Genomic DNA, 19,490 nt, shown 5'->3' with positions numbered 1-19,490 from the left:
AGAGCAGGAGGAAGAGGAAGAGGGCAACTTCCTGTTTGTCCTTGCTTATATTTTGAGTCTTCCTGCTATGTCACTTCCTGCCTGGATCACAAGACTTTACTACATTTCCCATAATCATCCTCAACTCCTAGTCCCACCTATCTTTCTGCCTCATTGGCCAAACAGTGCTTTATTCAACAACCAATAAGATAAACATATACAGAAGGACACCCCATCAAGTGTGTGTGTGCACCTATGTGAATTTTTTGTGCACCAGGTGTTTTCAAGAGCCTTCAAAAGACAGAAGAGGTCATCAGATCCCATAAAACTGGACTTATAAGTTGTCAACTACTATGTGTATGCTGAAAATCCAATGCGGGTCCTCTTCAAGAAGACTAACAGATCTTAACCAATTAGCTACATCTTTAATACCATAATTCCCATTTTAAAAATGTATTTCTTTTTTTCTAGATAATTCATATTAGAACAAGACTCTAACCAGCTTTGGACCAAACCAAGTTCTCTGAATGTAGTTGCCAGCTAGAAGGCCATGGCAGTTTATGGGACCTCTAACAGTGGAGTCAATATTTAACCATAGCGCACAAATGAACCTATGGATGGGGCACTATCGCAGCCCAGATACAAGAAAGAGGACCTAGGCCCTCCCCTAAAAGATGTGCAGAACTTTGATGACCCCCTAAGGGGGCCTCACTATCCTTGGGGAGTGGGTGGGAGTGGGTTGGGGGGTCGGTGGAGAGCATGGGAGGATAGGAGGGTGAGGGAATAGGGGACTGATATTTAAAGTAAAAAATATTTGCACATTAAATATCTGAAAAAAAAAAACAGAACTCCTTGTAAGAAATATTGTACAGTGGTTTAACCTCAAGTAGATAAATTTTGAAGTCTGAACTATAAAAACTTTAGATATAGATTGTGATAAAGTACATCGTAGAACATTTCTACATTTGGTAGATGAAGAGATGGTAAAACATAGACAGAATGATATTTGACAAAGAATATCTAAAAAAATCTACTGAATGCCCTAAAAATGTTTCAGTTTTAAGATATTATGTACTTAAGTCTCAGAGTTCCATGCATGACATGTGGAATGAAGACAGAAAGGAGAGAATATCCAAGAAAGGCTCATAATTCTTAATTATTGTAATCTCTATGGACTAATTTCTTTTGTTTGTATCCATTGACCTTATGGAATTTATTGATTTATTTATTGATCCTTGGAATTTTATCTGGAGTTCTCTTAGAAAACCCACAATAATGCTCTGCAGAATATTTTTGAAGAAAAAAGAAAACCCTCCATAAATAATGTTTAATATTGATGAAGATTATATGAAAAAAATTTAAATTCCTGGGCTGCTTAAAGTAAGAATTGTCTCAAATTTATCACGTTAAAATGGCATTTGTGATTCATTAAAAAAATGTGTATCATACTAGGAAGTGGAGGAAGCTGTGTGATTGCTCATTGTAGACATTTATAATATTTTTAAGGAAAAAATTAATATCAGTATGCACCTAAAAAATCTTACAAAGCCTTGTGTTCTTACACTTTGTTTTATTTGTTTCCATGTATATAAAAAGTAGTAGGTCTAGAATAAACAAGGCATTTTTGTTTAGCTGGAGAAAGGATTCAGAAAATTGATATTTTACCAGTGTCATTAAAAACTGACATTGACTCTATCTTTTCAATCCATTCCAGAATTTTCTCCTGCCAAAACTGGTGATCTTCCTTCCTGTCCAGAGATGAGGGAGTATAGGATATTTTAAACTATATGAAGATAGGCAACTGGGATTGGCTCAATAAAGAGCAAAATGACCCAAGAGGTAAGGAGGAGGTATAGGGGACTTCTGGGTAAAGAGAGGAACTGGAAGGTGAATCTAGGCAAGTGGGAGACGCTAACAAGACATGGAGGGATTCAGTCATGCAGAATAAAAGAAAGGTAAAAAGCAATGAGGCAAAACATAGGTTAATATAAATGGGCTAACTGAAGTAGTAAGAGCTAGTGAGACAAGCTGAAGCTAAGCCCTAGCTTTCATAATTAATAAAAAGTCTCCATGCCATTATTTGTGAGCTGATGGCAAACATCAAAGCTTGCTATAGTGAGGGTTTCTAAATCTTAAGCTATGAGTAAGAACAAATGAATGAATTAAGCTCTATGTTGTCTGAATCTAACTATGTTGCTAGTCAAAACAGTGCTTAAATGGTGCAAGTAGGGATAAAGTAACCTCTCCCACTGAAAACATTCTTTAAATAGCTTTCAAATCATTTCCAAAAACTATAAAGAATACTGACTGAAAATAAATCCTGAGATCCTGTGAGACATTTTGTTTTAATGGATGCCTTATCAACCAGGAATGGAACCCAATATTTTTGAAATGGAAAGAATTTAGAACTATTCATGGTATGTTGTTTTTGATTGTTATTTAACAAGATTGTTTCCATACATAAAACTTTTTAAAATGCTAATTGTGGAATAATAAATTTCTGGCATTTCTAGTACTTTAAGAACACAAATAAAGGACAGTATTGAATCTATTTATTTACAAATAAAGGCTAAATTTTAAACACAACTTTTCTTGTGCTTGTCTCTCTAAACATAGCACGTTTTCTGAGTGCCCAAGTAGTTACATAGGACACCTTCTCTATGTGGGTTTATTTAGTTCTTACTTTTCATATTAATGAAGTAAATCAAAATAATATATATACCAAAATAGTTTACAGCCCCCATTGTCAATACCTCCAACCCCCAAAGTACATTAAACATCTTCTGGAAAAATATAATCCTGTCCATTCATCCAAGAAAACAAAACATATGGTAGCTGAGAATATATCCCTGTAGCCAGATTGCCCTGGGAGTGATTTCCAGCCTCATTGTTGTGTATCCCTACGCTTGCAGCTTGTTTCCTCCTGCATAGAACTAGAGACACAAGTAGCAATCATCAGTGGGGATGTGGAAATGAACTATGTAATGTACATGAATTAATGGGAGAAGGTTCTAGCACATAAGTAGCAACTATTGCTGATGATACCACCATAATGTCATACTACAAATTAATTTAAAAACAAAATTACAAAATCTCAAGAAGATAGACTGATCCAAAACATTTTAAAGAACGGTGTTAGCCATGAGAATACTTCATGGCTAATAGTTTTTAACTATTTATTCAATGTTTTATTTTATTATTATTATTATTATTATTATTATTATTATTATTATTATTATTGGTTTTTCGAGACAGGGTTTCTCTGCGGTTTTAGAGGTCGTCCTGGAAAAGTATATAATTAGACCATTTTCCCCTTCACTTCCAAGCCTTCACAGCTTCCCACATACCCCTGTTTTCTCTCTTTCAAGTTCCTGGTCTCTTTTATAGTGTGTGTGTGTGTGTGTGTGTGTGTGTGTGTGTGTGTGTGTGTGTCTAACATCCATACCTGAGCACACATATATGTACACCTGCATATATAGGACCTACACACACACACACACACACACACTTTACTTAAATTTTGAAAATTCAGTGGATGACAAGGGAAAAACAATGGTGCAAATTTGTGAGAGTTGTAGAAATGAATATAAAATATTAAAAATCAAAGAATCATACAATTTAGCACAAGTAATGAACTAATTTGATATTAAAATGATTCATATCATTAAAAAACACACTAGAAAACCCATAACCATAAACAGTGAGATTAGACCAAACACTGGTACTATGACAACTGTGGTCCAGTAACTCTGTTATTGCTACAGCTGCTTTTGCTTGAAGATTAGCTGAGGGATTTTAGCAGAAAAAAAGAGATGAACAGTCTCTGCACAAATTTTCTCTATCTTTCTAACCTGATTTAATTTGGAACTACAAAACACTAAGTAATAATGAGAAGTTATGAGATAATTTAAAGACTGCCCTCAGTGTAAATCTGTAATGAACAAGAAACCATATCTGTGATGTCTCCTCAGTGGCTGTTTCAGAGAGCAGAACCTTGGGACTGAAGTGATAGTTTCTTCTATAATGAAATAGCTTTCAGGGAGAAAGGCTGCATAAAAACCAGGCCAAGGGACTCAGCAGCCAGACATTACAGGTGATCTTCAAACACTGCAGCAAGTAGGAAATGCCTTAGTGCAGTTAACTGAAAGAGAGTGAGAATTAGAAGTATTTAATAAATATTATGCTGCCGTATTCCAACAAAGCTAGTGCAATTAAGGATACTGAAACCTTATTGAGAACACTCCTAGTTAAAAAATCCCTTGGAAAAAACTATTACTGCAGTAGCATTAACAACACCAGAAGAGATGGTCATTGACTTAGAGAGTGACTTGTCTGGAGATTGTAAGTGACTGCCATCTTAAAAGAAGAGCTGTTGCCCAATGGTGTACATTTCCTTTCTCAAGGACAGTGAAGGACTTATTCTTTCTATTCAATGTTTCCTTTTTTATTTAAATTAAAAGACAAGTTTGTTTTACATATCAATCCCAGTTCCCTCTCCTTCCCTTCCTCCCCTGACCTCACCGATCCTATCACATTTCTGCTTCCCAGGGAGGGTGGGGCCTTCAATGGGGCATCTTCAAAGTTTTTCATATCATTTGGAGAAGGGCCTAGGCCCTCCCCCATGTTTCTAGGCTGAGAGAATGGGCTCCCAAAATCCATTCTTGTACTAGAGATAAATACTGATCCACTAAAGAGGCCCCATAGATTGCCCAGACCTCCTAACTGACATCCACATTCAAGGGGTGTGGAACAGTCCTATGCTGATTTCCCAGTTATCAATCTGGTGTCCATGAGATCCCCCTTGTTCAGTTCAGCTGTTTCTGTGGGTCTCTCCAGCCTGGTCTTGACCCCTTTGCTCATCACTCCTCCCTCTCTGCAAGTGGATTACAGGAGTTAGTCTCATTGCTTAGCTGTGGGTGTCTGCTTCTGCTTCTATCAGATACTGGATGAAGGCTCTAGGACATATTCTTAAAACCTGGAGATCCCACACTGAGTGCACTTGAAAGTTGCAAGAGGTGGCTTACAAGAGAAATAACTTCTGTCTTTCCAGATTTGCATATCCTTATCTGCATTGTGCTTCCCCTATTGCCCAGGGAGCCTTTGAAACACCTCACCTTGGAGCACTATCAGCTTTAAGCTGTACCCAGCATCACACTAGGCAATGCTGCACCTCCAGACTCCAAGCCAAAATTCTGCCTTTTTCACCCTTCACAACTTCAGTTTAATGTCATGTTTCATGTATGACATGGATTCCACAGGGGCTGTCTAAATGGGACAAATTGACAAGACCCAGAAATCTAAGACTGTGATGAGAGGTAACGTCCTTCTGTCTACATCACACTCTACTAGACCAGTACAAAGTGGGCTACTTCTCTTGAAATTACTTTAATTCCATGGTGAAATACAAGCAGCTGGTGTTCTTCAATGTAGCCATGCCAGATGAGCAAAGAGCTGCCATATAGCTGCAGTTCCTCCTTCTCTGCTTCTACCTTTCCCTTCATTATTGATGACTTCCAGAAAGTTTTGCTTCTGTTTGTCTCCAGAAAGTTCTGGCTTTGAGTAAACATTTGGAGTCAGTTCTTTGAGAAATTCTTTGCACACTGAACCACAATCCATGAGAAAGGGAGTGCACCACAACTTGACGACTGTACTTCAACAGTCACACTTTGTCCTGGCAATAAAAGGAAATGTTAGTGCTCATCCAATACTCTGTCCTCTCATAACTCTCAGGTAGGCATTCTACTGAATTTTTGCCTAAGTGACTTGAAAGTCTCTTTCCTCCAGCAATTTACCTTACTAAGCATCTTTTTATAACTTTCAAATTGATGTGTTGTTTAAGGTTGAAATATTTGCACACTTTAGGAAAGCTCTGTTGGCATATTGCTACAATAAAAAATACTGTAAAACATTTCTCTATAAAACAAAGATTTAGAGGGAAGCTGTTGCTCTTAAAATTTGCTGATCAGGATTACATGTAGGAACAGAATGCTTAATGGTTGTGAAATCCAACTCTATCTAAAATAAAGATACAAAATATATTTTTGGAAAACAAAACACAAAAATGTTTTTAGTAGTTGTTGAAATTAGGTTTGAAAGACCCCCACCCCTGGGCTGTAGCCTTTCTACTCTGGTCGGCAGCTGGCGGGGCGCGCGAATACATCTTTCTCTCCTTAGCACTTCCCTCCTTAGCACCTTTTGATCTCTGCAGCTGCTGGCTCTAACTCCCCGCCCCACGCAAGGCCAACCCCCGCCGGATCGCTCGGTCCCAAGGCCAGCCATCTGGACCGGCAGGAGATAAGGCCATTTCGCCTGGCTATTAAACCTTGAGAAAATGCTGATTTGATGCTTTTCGCTTCTGTACTATGCCTGTTTTCCCTTATAAAAGGACCCTCCTTCCGGGGCTCGGGGCTTGGCAAAACAGAAGCTAAGCCCCGGATATCCGTGTTATTAATAAATCCTCTTGTTCTTACATCCAAAGTTCGTGGTTTCGCTGATTCCTGGGTGTGGGTCTTCTTCCACGAAAGAACCTCTCCGGGGGTCTTTCATTTGGGGGCTCGTCCGGGATCGAGACCCCCGCCCAGGGACCACCGACCCACATTTGGGAGGTAAGTGTTATGTGGATCCACTGTCTTGTCTCGTCTGGTCCTGTCTTTCTGTCTGAAACCATTTCATGAACTGCGCGCCCGCGTTGGTAGTACACAGCTGCGTACATTTGTATTTGACGGGTTCGGACTCCCGACCCTGGCTCCAGGAGACGTCCTGGTAGCGATTGAAGCATTAGTGGGCTCACCTTTGTACTTTTGTTTTTGAGCTGAGATCTATGACTGGACAGCTTCCCAACCTCTTTGGAGAGGGTCCTCGGCTTGAAGGATTTGCAATCCTTACCGGGGACGAAGAAGGCTGGCCCCCTTCTTCAACGCCTTCTAAAATCTTACTATCGACTCTCTGTCGAAACCGCGCAGCGAAAGCCTGTTCTGTTTTGCTTAGTCTTTGTATCATAACCATTATCTGTGTTCTACTAAGTCTAGAAACTATGGGACAAACTATCACCACTCCCTTGTCCCTAACACTCTCACACTGGAGAGATGTGCAGGATTATGCTCATAACCAATCTGTTGATGTGCGTAAACGCAAATGGATTACTCTTTGTTCCTCAGAATGGCCAGCCTTTGACGTTGGCTGGCCGCGAGATGGTACCTTTAACCTCCAAACTATATTTCAGGTGAAAGAGAAGACTATGGATCCTGGACCACAGGGGCATCCCGACCAGGTGGCATACATAGTCACTTGGGAGGCCTTGGTTCAGGACCCCCCCCCTGGATACGTCCTTTCCTACACCCCAAGGGCTCCCCCTCCCTTCCTCCCTCTAACCGCTCCAACCGGCCCATTCCCTCAACCCCAACCCTTTCCAATCCCCAGCTCCCTCCCCACTCCAGCCTTTACCCTACAGCGGTAAAGGACGCTAAAGCTGAAGAGAAGAAGAAGACGCCTGAGGTGCTTCCCCCGGGAGAAAACCTGTTGGCTGACCTATTGACTGAAGAACCCCCTCCATACCCGGCGCTGCCGCCCCCGCCAGAGGCAGAAGCGGCCCCCGCCGTCTCGGCAGAGACGGCTTCAGCTCCCCCACCTGACCCTTCCCCAATGGCTCACCGACTAAGAGGTCGCAGGGAGCAGCCCGCTCCAGATTCAACCGCTTTGCCCCTCCGAACTGGACCGAATGGCCAACCTCAATATTGGCCATTCTCAGCATCGGACCTCTATAACTGGAAAAATAATAATCCTTCCTTCTCTGCAGACCCTGTGAGGCTGACATCTCTCATAGAGTCGGTACTCACAACTCACCAACCTACCTGGGATGATTGTGAGCAGATTTTGCAGGTTCTTTTAACCTCGGAAGAGAAACAGCGTGTTCTACTAGAGGCACGAAAGAATGTCCCAGGAGCCAACGGGCAGCCCACCCAGCTGCCCAATGAAATCGATGCGGCTTGCCCTCTTGAAAGACCTGAATGGGATTTTACTACTGAAGCAGGTAGGACCCATCTGCGTCTCTATCGCCAGTTGCTGGTCGCGGGTCTCCGGGGGGCAGGACGCCGACCTACCAATTTGGCCCAGGTAAAGCAGGTAATACAGGGGGCGGAGGAATCGCCCGCCACTTTTCTAGAGAGACTAAAAGGAGCATATAGAATGTATACTCCCTATGATCCAGAAGATCCAGGGCAGGCCACCAGCGTTTCTATGTCCTTTATTTGGCAGTCAGCCCCGGACATAAGAAACAAGCTCCAAAGGCTAGAAAATTTACAAGGATATACGCTCCAAGACTTGTTAAAGGAAGCAGAACGTATTTTTAATAAGAGAGAGACACAGACAGAAAGAGAAGAACGTTGGAGAAAGGAAGCCCAGGAGAGAGAGGAAAGACTGAGAAAAGAAGCAGAGGAGAAAGAGGCTGCAAGAGACCGTAAGCGGAATAGAGAGATGAGCAGGCTATTGGCCACAGTAGTGACAGGTCAGAGACAGAATAGGCAGAGGGATGGCAGAAGGGGGCCCCACCTGGACAGGGATCAATGCGCTTACTGCAAAGAAAAAGGACATTGGGCAAAAGAATGCCCTAAGAACCCCCGGGCCAAGCCTCCACGGCCAAGAACCTCTGACCTTCTAAACCTAGAAGATTAGAGAAGTCAGGGCCAGGAGCCCCCCCCTGAGCCCAGGATAACACTGCAAGTCGGGGGGCATCCGGTCACCTTCCTAGTAGATACAGGGGCACAACATTCCGTTCTGAATCGGTCACCCGGACCCCTGAGTCACCGGACTGCATGGGTACAGGGAGCTACAGGCGGAAAGCAGTACCATTGGACTACAAATCGGCAGCTCCAGCTCGCGACTGGTAAGGTTATGCATTCTTTCCTCCATGTGCCAGATTGCCCCTACCCCTTACTAGGACGGGACCTATTGACCAAATTAAGAGCTCAAATACACTTTGAGAGGTCAGAAGTCAAAGTCACAGGGCCAGAGGGAATTCCCCTTACCATCTTGACAATGTCCATAGAAGATGAATACAGACTCCATGAAAAGAGGACTAATTCGAACAATCAGGAAACCCTTGATCACTGGCTTGCGGAATTTCCCCAAGCCTGGGCTGAAACAGGAGGAATGGGCCTTGCCATCAACCAGGCCCCAATTATAGTAACCTTAAAAGCTGCCATCCTTCCTGCATCCGTCAGACAGTATCCAATGCCTAAAGAAGCCCGAGAAGGAATTCGGCCACATATTAAAAGGTTACTTGAACAAGGGATTCTGGTGCCCTGTAAATCTCCTTGGAATACACCTTTGTTGCCCGTCAGGAAGCCAGGAACCAATGACTATAGGCCAGTACAGGATCTGAGGGAGGTCAATAAAAGGATAGAGGACATACACCCTACTGTCCCCAACCCTTATAATTTGCTGAGCGGATTGCCACCCAACTATACCTGGTATACAGTCTTAGATCTTAAAGATGCCTTCTTCTGCCTCCGCCTGCATCCCACCAGCCAACCTATATTTGCCTTTGAATGGCAGGATGCCGACCTTGGAATCTCTGGGCAGCTAACTTGGACTAGGTTACCTCAAGGGTTTAAGAACAGCCCCACCCTTTTTGATGAAGCTTTACATCAGGATCTGGCAGGATTCCGGGTCCGGTACCCCGCGCTAATCCTCTTACAGTATGTAGATGACATCCTCCTGGCAGCCAAAACCAAGGAAGAATGCAAGGAAGGCACTCGAGCCCTCCTCCAGACTCTTGGGAGCCTAGGATACCGGGCATCCGCCAAGAAGGCCCAGATATGTCAGAAACAGGTGACCTATTTAGGATACAAGATAAAGGATGGACGGCGATGGCTAACGGAAGCCCGTATGCGAGCCATCTTAGACATTCCCACCCCACAAAATCCCCGCCAACTGAGAGAGTTCTTGGGAACGGCAGGCTTCTGCCGCCTATGGATCCCCGGGTTTGCCGAAATGGCGGCTCCCCTCTACCCCCTCACTCGGCCAGGGGTTGCTTTTAAATGGGAAGAGCCCCAAAAGAAAGCCTTCACCAACATCAAAAAGGCTCTCCTTGAATCACCAGCCCTGGGTCTACCGGACTTAGCTAAGCCATTTGAACTCTTTATAGATGAGAAAGGAGGCTATGCCAAGGGAGTCCTCACCCAAAAACTGGGGCCTTGGAGAAGGCCCACTGCATACCTCTCCAAGAAATTGGATCCTGTAGCATCGGGATGGCCACCCTGTCTCCGAATGATTGCCGCCATAGCCCTGCTAGTAAAAGATTCTTACAAGCTAACCTTGGGGCAGCCTTTGACCATACATGCCCCTCATGCGGTTGAGGCAGTCATCAGACAGCCTCCAGACAGATGGCTCACTAATGCCCGAATGACTCATTACCAGACTATGCTGTTGGACAAAGACCGGGTCCACTTTGGGCCTCTGGTGACTCTGAATCCAGCCACCTTGCTCCCTCTCCCAGGGGAGCCAGAGGCTCATAATTGCTTACAGGTACTGGCTGAGGCCCATGGGGCGAGACCCGACCTGACTGACCAGCCTCTACCCAGCCCGGACCACATCTGGTTCACGGATGGAAGCAGCTTTTTGCATCAAGGAAAACGAAGGGCGGGCGCAGCAGTCACCACAGAGAATCAGGTTGTCTGGGCTCAGGCACTCCCTCCCGGAACCTCTGCGCAGAGGGCAGAACTCATTGCACTCACGCAGGCTCTAAAATTGGCAGAAGGTAAGAGGCTCACCGTGTACACAGACAGTCGTTATGCCTTTGCCACTGCCCATATACATGGAGAAATTTACAGACGGAGGGGGCTGCTTACCTCCGAAGGGAAAGACATTAAGAATAAGGAGGAAATCCTCGCTCTCCTAAGAGCTCTTCATCTGCCCTCCGCCTTAAGTATCATACATTGCCCCGGACATCAAAAAGGGGATTCTCTTGAAGCCAGGGGCAATCGGAGGGCAGACTTGGCTGCCCGAGAGGCGGCCCTGACCACAGACACCACTAGCCTCCTGGCTCTGGAGCCCACCAACGACCGTCCCACCCCCTCATGGGACTATGAACAAAGAGACATCCAAACCCTAGAGAAATTGGGAGCCACAAAGGAACCAAACGGGGATTGGACTTATGAAGGAAAGACTGTCATCCCCTACCGGGTAACCAAGTACCTAGTGACATTTTTACATAAGATGACACATCTGAGCTCCAAGAAGATGCGGGAGCTCCTCGAACGAGAAGAGGAATTCAATTTCCTTTTGGGGAAGAATGACATTCTAAAACAGGTAACTGAACAATGTGATGCGTGCGCCCGAGTCAACGCATCCAGACTGAAGCTTCCTCCTGGGAACCGGGTCAGAGGCTACCGGCCCGGAACACATTGGGAGATAGATTTCACTGAGATTAAACCAGGTAAATATGGATACAAGTATCTATTAGTTTTTGTAGACACCTTTTCAGGATGGGTTGAAGCCTTTCCTACTAAACATGAAACAGCCAAGATCGTTACTAAGAAATTGCTTGAAGAAATCTTTCCACGTTATGGGATGCCTCAGGTACTGGGAACAGATAATGGGCCCGCCTTCACCTCCCAGATAAGTCAGTCAGTGGCCACCTTGTTGGGGATTGATTGGAAATTACATTGTGCTTATAGACCCCAAAGTTCAGGACAGGTAGAAAGGATGAATAGAACAATCAAGGAGACTTTAACAAAATTGTCGCTTGCAACTGGCACTAGAGACTGGGTCCTCCTACTCCCCCTAGCCCTCTATCGTGCTCGCAACACCCCTGGGCCACATGGGCTCACACCTTTTGAAATCCTGCATGGAGTACCTACTCCTATCATTAACTTTCTTGATCAAGATGTCTCAGATTTTGCTAACTCCCCTTCTCTCCAAGCTCATTTACAGGCACTACAATTAGTACAACGGGAGATTTGGAAACCCCTTGCTCAAGCTTATAAAGACCAGAGGGACCATCCCACCATCCCCCATTCCTACCAGATCGGGGACACCGTTTGGGTCCGGCGTCACCAGGCCAAGAACCTTGAACCCCACTGGAAGGGACCCTACATCGTTTTGCTTACCACTCCCACCGCACTCAAAGTAGACGGCATTGCCGCTTGGATACATGCTTCACATGTAAAGCCAGCCCGACCCACCGATTCAGCCACTACATCAGAATGGACCGCACACCGCACTCAAAATCCTTTAAAGATAAGACTCTCTCGTACACCCTCCTGTTGATTGGTTGTCTGTTTACCCCCCATGTAGCAACTAACCCCCACAGGGTTTATAATATCACCTGGAAAATAGCCAATCTAGGGACCGGGGAAATAGCCAACCTCAGCACTTATATAGGGACTCTACATGATGGGTTCCCTCCTCTCTATGTCGACCTATGTGACTTAGTAGGGTCTGATTGGGATCCCTCTGACCAGGAACCATTCCCAGGGTACGGATGCCACCACCCTGGGGGAAGGATAGGGACAAGAAGCAAGGATTTTTATGTTTGTCCTGGCCATAGACCAACTCATGACTGCGGGGGGCCACAGGAAGGGTACTGTGCAAGCTGGGGATGTGAAACCACAGGGGAGGCTTACTGGAAACCCTCTTCCTCTTGGGATTTCATCACTCTCAAACGGAGGGAGATCCCAGGGTACGCAGGGAAAGGACCATGGAGATGTGGGCAAAGAGCCTGCGGACCCTGTTATGATAGTGCCGGAGGGGGAGGTTTTCAAGGCGCCACCCCCGGAGGAAAATGCAACCCTCTCATCCTAAGGTTCACAGATGCTGGAAAAAGGACTACTTGGGATAGTCCTAAAGTCTGGGGACTCCGGCTGCACCGAGCAGGGAAAGATCCGGTGACCTTATTCTCCCTGTACAGACAAATTACTCCCCTAAGCCAACAATCAGTCGGGCCAAACACAGTAATAGCGGACCAGAGATCCCCAACCCAATTCCAAGTCCCTGAACCCCCTACCGTTCCTAAAGCTATCACTCCTACCCCAGATGCTGTCATCTTCTCCCCCACCCCAGATGCCCTAAACATCAAGTTAACCAGAGACCCTCCAGGTACCGGAGATAGATTATTACAATTAATCCAAGGAGTTTACCAAGCCTTAAATTTTTCAGACCCCAACAAGACTCAGGAATGCTGGTTATGCCTAGTTTCCCGGCCCCCATATTATGAAGGCGTGGCAATACTGGGCAACTACTCCAACCAGACCTCAGCACCTACCAGTTGTGGAGCTGCTATGCAGCACAAGCTCACAATATCTGAGGTCTCAGGAAAGGGGCTATGCATAGGCAGGATCCCTCCCTCACATCAAGAGTTATGTAACCAAGTAGAGCCATTATCTCAGGACAGCCGATACCTTGTTGCCCCTTATGGAACTTATTGGGCTTGCAGTACTGGGTTGACTCCCTGTGTCTCTACCACTGTTCTCAACACCACCATTGATTTTTGTATATTGATAGAACTTTGGCCCAAAGTCACATACCACCAACCTGAATATGTTTACAGCGTACTAGGGAAATCAACCCGATATAAGAGGGAGCCAATATCCCTTACCGTGGCCCTATTATTAGGAGGAATAACAGTGGGGGGCATAGCAGCCGGCATAGGGACCGGAACCGTTGCCCTACAGGGAATTAATCATTTTAAGCTTCTACAACAAGCCATGCACACGGACATCCAGGTACTGGAAGAGTCAGTCAGTGCACTCGAAAAATCCTTAACATCACTCTCTGAGGTGGTCCTGCAGAACAGACGAGGATTAGATTTATTATTTTTACAGGAAGGGGGGCTATGTGCTGCCCTCAAGGAAGAATGCTGCTTTTATGCAGATCATACAGGAATAGTAAGGGATAGCATGACCAAACTTAGGGAAAGGCTAAAACAGAGGCAACAGCTATTTGAGTCTCAACAAGGATGGTTCGAAGGATGGTTCACTAAGTCCCCCTGGATCACTACTCTGGTATCTACTCTCATGGGACCTCTGATTATTCTATTATTAATCCTTATACTTGGTCCCTGCATTCTGAACAAGATAACTCAATTCATTAGAGAACGATTATCTGCCATACAAACCTTAGTTTTAACTCAACAATACCACCAGCTAAAGCAGATAGATCCAGAATATCCAGAGACCTCTGAATGAAAGATTCCATTCAGTAACAAGAGAAATGGGGGATGAAAGACCCCCACCCCTGGGCTGTAGCCTTTCTACTCTGGTCGGCAGCTGGCGGGGCGCGCGAATACATCTTTCTCTCCTTAGCACTTCCCTCCTTAGCACCTTTTGATCTCTGCAGCTGCTGGCTCTAACTCCCCGCCCCACGCAAGGCCAACCCCCGCCGGATCGCTCGGTCCCAAGGCCAGCCATCTGGACCGGCAGGAGATAAGGCCATTTCGCCTGGCTATTAAACCTTGAGAAAATGCTGATTTGATGCTTTTCGCTTCTGTACTATGCCTGTTTTCCCTTATAAAAGGACCCTCCTTCCGGGGCTCGGGGCTTGGCAAAACAGAAGCTAAGCCCCGGATATCCGTGTTATTAATAAATCCTCTTGTTCTTACATCCAAAGTTCGTGGTTTCGCTGATTCCTGGGTGTGGGTCTTCTTCCACGAAAGAACCTCTCCGGGGGTCTTTCAGGTTGTCACCTTTAGATTACTGGGTAGAGAAAAGGTCACATTTCAGAAAAAGAAAATGAATACATTAGCACAAGAGACTGACATATAATATCTCATTGTAAATCGCTAATTTATAAGGAGAATTCTGAAGGGGTTTTTTTTGCCATTGGCTCAGCTGAAGCTTGTAGATATATTTAACTATTAAATATAATGTCACTGACATACTGGAAATGACATTGGATTTCAGTAACGAGATGCCCAGTTGATGTCAAGAGACTTAGTTAGTTTTAAAAGAAAAGATTGCAGATATTCAGTCTTCACTTGCAGCCTAGGTGTCCAAGCTGCAGGAGTTTGTCATACATATATAGTTAGAGCTAAGCAGAAGAAATGATGCCCCAATGGCACAGAATCCAAAGAAGAACCACATTATGTTCTACTAACTTTAAAAATTCATTGTTTTTCTTAAAGTTGTCTTCTCTAAAATATACTCTAAGATATATCAAAAAGCTAAGGAATATTTTCATTAAACAGATCCCAACACAACAAAAGGAAATGAACATTTCAGGGCTATCAGCAGAAGTTCCAGCACAGAGGTGGTGCTGTCTTTTTGTTTTTTGTTTTTTGTTTTTTTGCTTTGTTTTTTTTTGTTTTGTTTTGTTTTTGGTTCTTTGAAACAGGGTTTCTTTGTGTAGCTTTGGAGCTTTGGAGCCTATCCTGGCACTGGATCTGGAGACCAGGCTGGCCTCCAACTCACAGAGATCCACCTGTCTCTGCCTCCTGAGTGCTGGGATTAAAGGAGTGTGCCACTAATGCCTGGCTGAGGTGGTGATGTCTTACCACTAACAAATTATAGACCTAAAACTGAATGAGCAGATGTCTGCTGCCTCAGGGAAGGAACACCACATCCATCTTGTTTTCCTCTGTGGAAAGTTGGTGGGTTATCAAATGTGCTCTTCTTCTCAGTTTTGACAAATAGCCTTTGAGAAAGCCATTTAAAGGTCTGAGACCACGAATTTTCTTTCTTAGTTTGGCCTCCATTTAACTGTTCTCAATGTGATCTGTTTCAGTGAACAGTGATGAGTTTGTTTTATTGAAGTACATGAACTCAGAGACTTTTTGAAAGAAGCAGCTACCCCTCATCTGCAGGTTTAGATTTGAGTTTGTAAACTACTTGCAATAGCATGTCTCCTTTAAATAAAAAATGCATTTTTGTGTTGAAAGCAAGTTTGAAAGAGTAAGAAGAAAAAAAGCAATTTTGAAATCAGTAGTGTACTTGCTTATAAAGTAAACATTTTATTTTTTAGGAGTAATAATTATGAGAGAGCAGAAAAAAAGAAAGAAAGGAAGTACAGTACAGGCCTTGGCCAGAATGAAAATAGTTTAAACCTCTAGTACAAGCTTGTAAACAAGGAACTACTGCGGATTGGAAGTTTGGTATTGTAGCAAGACAGGGGGGAAAGGAGAGAGAAGGAATACCATGTTTTCTCTTTTTGTCTGAAATAGGAAACCTTAAGCAGTAGCCCTTTGAAAGATGACTACAAATCAGCTTGCCATACTTGCAAATAAAGCCTGTGACTATTTTACATCTCTAACCTCAGCCTCCCACACAGAATGTGGAATACAGAAGGTGCACAATGTATGCTTTTGTTTGTCTGTTTTGGTTTTTCAAGACAGGGTTTCTCTGTGTAACAGTCCTGGCTATCCTGGAACTTGCTTTGTATGCCATCCTTGAACTCACAGAGGTCTGCATTTCTCTGCCTGCCAAGTTTTGAGATTAAAGACATGTGCCACTACCGCCCGGCCTAGATGTTTATTGAATAAGTAAATGAACATGCAGCTATTTTGTAAATGGTAAGGAAAAATAAGCACAACACAGGAGCACAAGGAAGCTAACACACAATGTTATTCTGTCACTGGCCAACACATGCAGAATAGTAACACAGAATCAGTGCAAACTAGGATAGTACCAATGTTTATCTGTCTCTACCAAATTTTATGAGATCCCTAACAGATACCTAATTAATGAAAATGGTTCTTGATACTCTCATAGTTAAATTATACCTGAAACCTAAAATTCTTTTTTTAAGATATAGTTTTCTTTTAGAAGCACTCTTATCTCTTTCTTGTATCTTGGCTGTGATAGCACACCTCCTTAGAGAATGGGCTCCCAAAGTTCATTTGTGCTTTAGGGATAAACACTGGCTCCACTGTTACAGGTCTCATAGACTGTCCTGGCCTCCTAGCAGGCACTGAATTCAGAGAGCTTGGTTTAGTCCAATGCTGGTTCCCCAGCTTTACTACTAGGGTCTCCATGCTCTCACTAGGTCAGGTCAACTGTTTCTGTTGCTTTCTCTAGGACAGTCTTGGCTCCTTTGCTCATCCATCTTCTCTCTCTGAAACTAAATTCCAGGAGTATGACTCAGTGCTAAGCTGTGGGTGCCTGTTTCTGCTTTGATCAGCTACTGGATGAAAGCTATAGGATTGTCAACCAAGGTAGTTATCAATCTCATTATAGGGGAGAGGCACCAAAGACAGCCTCTCCACCACTGCCTAGATTCTTAGGTGGGGTCATCCCTGTGGATCCCCTAACTTTTCCCCTGTGCTAGACCTAGTTCTAAACCTATACTGGTTCCCTCTATCAAGGCATCTCCTTTCTTGCCCACCTTAATTCCTCCCGTCTCAGTCCTCCTATTCTCTCCTGTTCCCCTCCCCCTCCTCTCCTACCTCTGTGCTCTTCCCACCTCTGTCCTCCCTACCGTCCATGCTCCCAATTTGCTCAGGGTTTTTTGTACCCCTTCCCTTCTTGAAGGGACCATATATTCTTCTCTTAGGGTCCTTGTTTCCTAGTTTCTCTAGTGGTGTGAATTGTAGGCTGCTACTCCTTTGCTCTATGTCTAATATCAACATATGAGTGAGTAGATACTCTTCTTGTCTTTCTGTGATAGGGTTACCTAACTTTGGATGTTTTATTCCAGTTCCATCCATTTGCCTGCAAATTTCAAGATTTCATTGTTTTTTTCCCACTGAGTAATACTCCATTGTGTAAATGTACAATATTTTCTCCATCCATGCTTTGGTTGAGGGGCATCTAGGTTGCTTCCAGGTTCTGGCTATTACAGAAAATGCTGGCAAGAACATAGATAAACATATGTTCTTGTGTATGAATGCACATTTTTGGGTATAGGCCCAAGAGAGGAATTGCTGGATCTTGAGGTAGACTAATTCCCATTTTCCGGAGAAACTGCCATACTGATTTCCAAAGTGGTCATAGATGTTTGCACTCCCACCAGCAATGGAGGAATGTTCCCCTTTCTCCACATCATCTCCAGCATAGACTGTCATTGGTGTTTTTCATTTTAGCCATTCTGACAGTAATAGGATGGTATCTCAGAGTTGTTTTGAGTTGCATTTCCCTGATGGCTAAGGATGTTGAGCAATTCTTAATTCTCTTTTAGCCATTTTAGATTCTTCTATTGAGAATTCTTTATTTATTTCTATGCCCCACTTTTTAATTTCATTGTTTGGTGTTTTGGTGGCTAGCTTCTTGAGCTCCTTGTATATTTTGGATAAATAGGCTGAGAAAGAAATCAGAGAAACATGACCCTTTACAATAGCCACAAACAATATAAAATACCTTTGGGTAATGCTAACCAAACAAGTGAAAGACCTGTATAGTAAGAACTTTGAGTCTTTAAAAAATGAAATTAAAGAAGATACCAGAAAATAGAAGGATCTCCCATGTTCTTGCATAGGTAGGATCAACATAGTAAAAACGGCAATCTTGCCAAAAACAATCTACAGATTCAATGAAATCCACATCAAAATACCAGTACAATTCTTCACAGACCTTGAAAAAGCAATTCTCACCTTTATATGGAAAACAAAAAAACCCAGGATAGCCCAAACAACCCTGTACAATAAAGCTATTTCTGGAGGCATCACTATCCCTGATTTCAAGCTCTATTATAGAGCCATAGTTTTGAAAACAGGTTGGAATTGGCACAAAAGTAGACAGGTAGATGAATGGAATCTAATTGAAAACCCTGATACTAACCCATATACCTATGGACACCTGTTTTTTGACAAACAAGCTAAATTTATACAATGGAAAAAAGAAAACATCTTCAACAAATGATGCTGGTATAACTGGATTCAGACATGTAGAATATTGAAGATAGATCCATATCTATCAACATGCACAAAACTTAAGTCCTAATGGATCTCAACATAAATCCAGCCATACTGAGCCTCTTAGAAGAAAAAGTAGGAAGTACTCTTGTTGGTACAGGAGATCACTTCCTGAACATTACACCTGTAGCATAGACATTGAGATGTACAATTAATAAATGGGACCTCCTGAAACTTAGAAGCTTTTGTAAGGCAAAGGACACAGTCAACAAGACAAAAAGGCAACCCACAGAATGGGAAAAGATCTTCACCAACCCCACATATGACAGACAGCTGGTTTCCACATTATACAATGAGCTAAAGAAGCTAGCCAACAATTAGTAAAATTCTTTCTTACAATGATTCCTTATGTTGTGAAGATTGCTTGGATAGCCAAGTATACCCACCCCTTACCTACATCCCCCTCCTACTCCATATGTCACTGGTGAATCCAGACTCCTCTGTTCCTCCCTTATCCACGTGCAGCTCAATTTGAACCCTAAATCAGAAACATGCCTCTGCACATTCAAATTTGCTTTATTTATTTGCTCAGCTCACCAATTCATTGCACCCATTTGACTCTGGAATAGCCTGTGAATGTATTCTAGTAACATTTTATGTTCATAATTAATAAAAAATACTCACTTGAATCTCAATCTCTAGAGAAATCTTTCTCATCTGTCAGAAAATATAT

At 43.5% G+C, this 19,490-nt stretch overlaps 1 protein-coding gene across 1 annotated transcript; it reads left to right on the top strand.

The window, feature by feature from the left end:
* Positions 1-7,905: 7,905 nt before the first annotated feature.
* Positions 7,906-12,333, top strand: LOC113834356. Its single transcript, XM_027402941.2, has 2 exons — positions 7,906-11,413; positions 11,900-12,333. The coding sequence occupies exons 1-2, from the start codon at positions 8,869-8,871 to the stop codon at positions 12,244-12,246; spliced, it is 2,892 nt and encodes a 963-aa protein (XP_027258742.1). The 5' UTR covers positions 7,906-8,868; the 3' UTR covers positions 12,247-12,333.
* Positions 12,334-19,490: the final 7,157 nt, after the last annotated feature.

The sequence above is a fragment of the Cricetulus griseus genome, chromosome 2 (assembly GCF_003668045.3).
Source record: "Cricetulus griseus strain 17A/GY chromosome 2, alternate assembly CriGri-PICRH-1.0, whole genome shotgun sequence".
NCBI lineage: Eukaryota > Metazoa > Chordata > Mammalia > Rodentia > Cricetidae > Cricetulus > Cricetulus griseus.
Note: the sequence above shows the minus strand (reverse complement) of the source record. Positions and strands in the feature narration are given on the sequence as shown.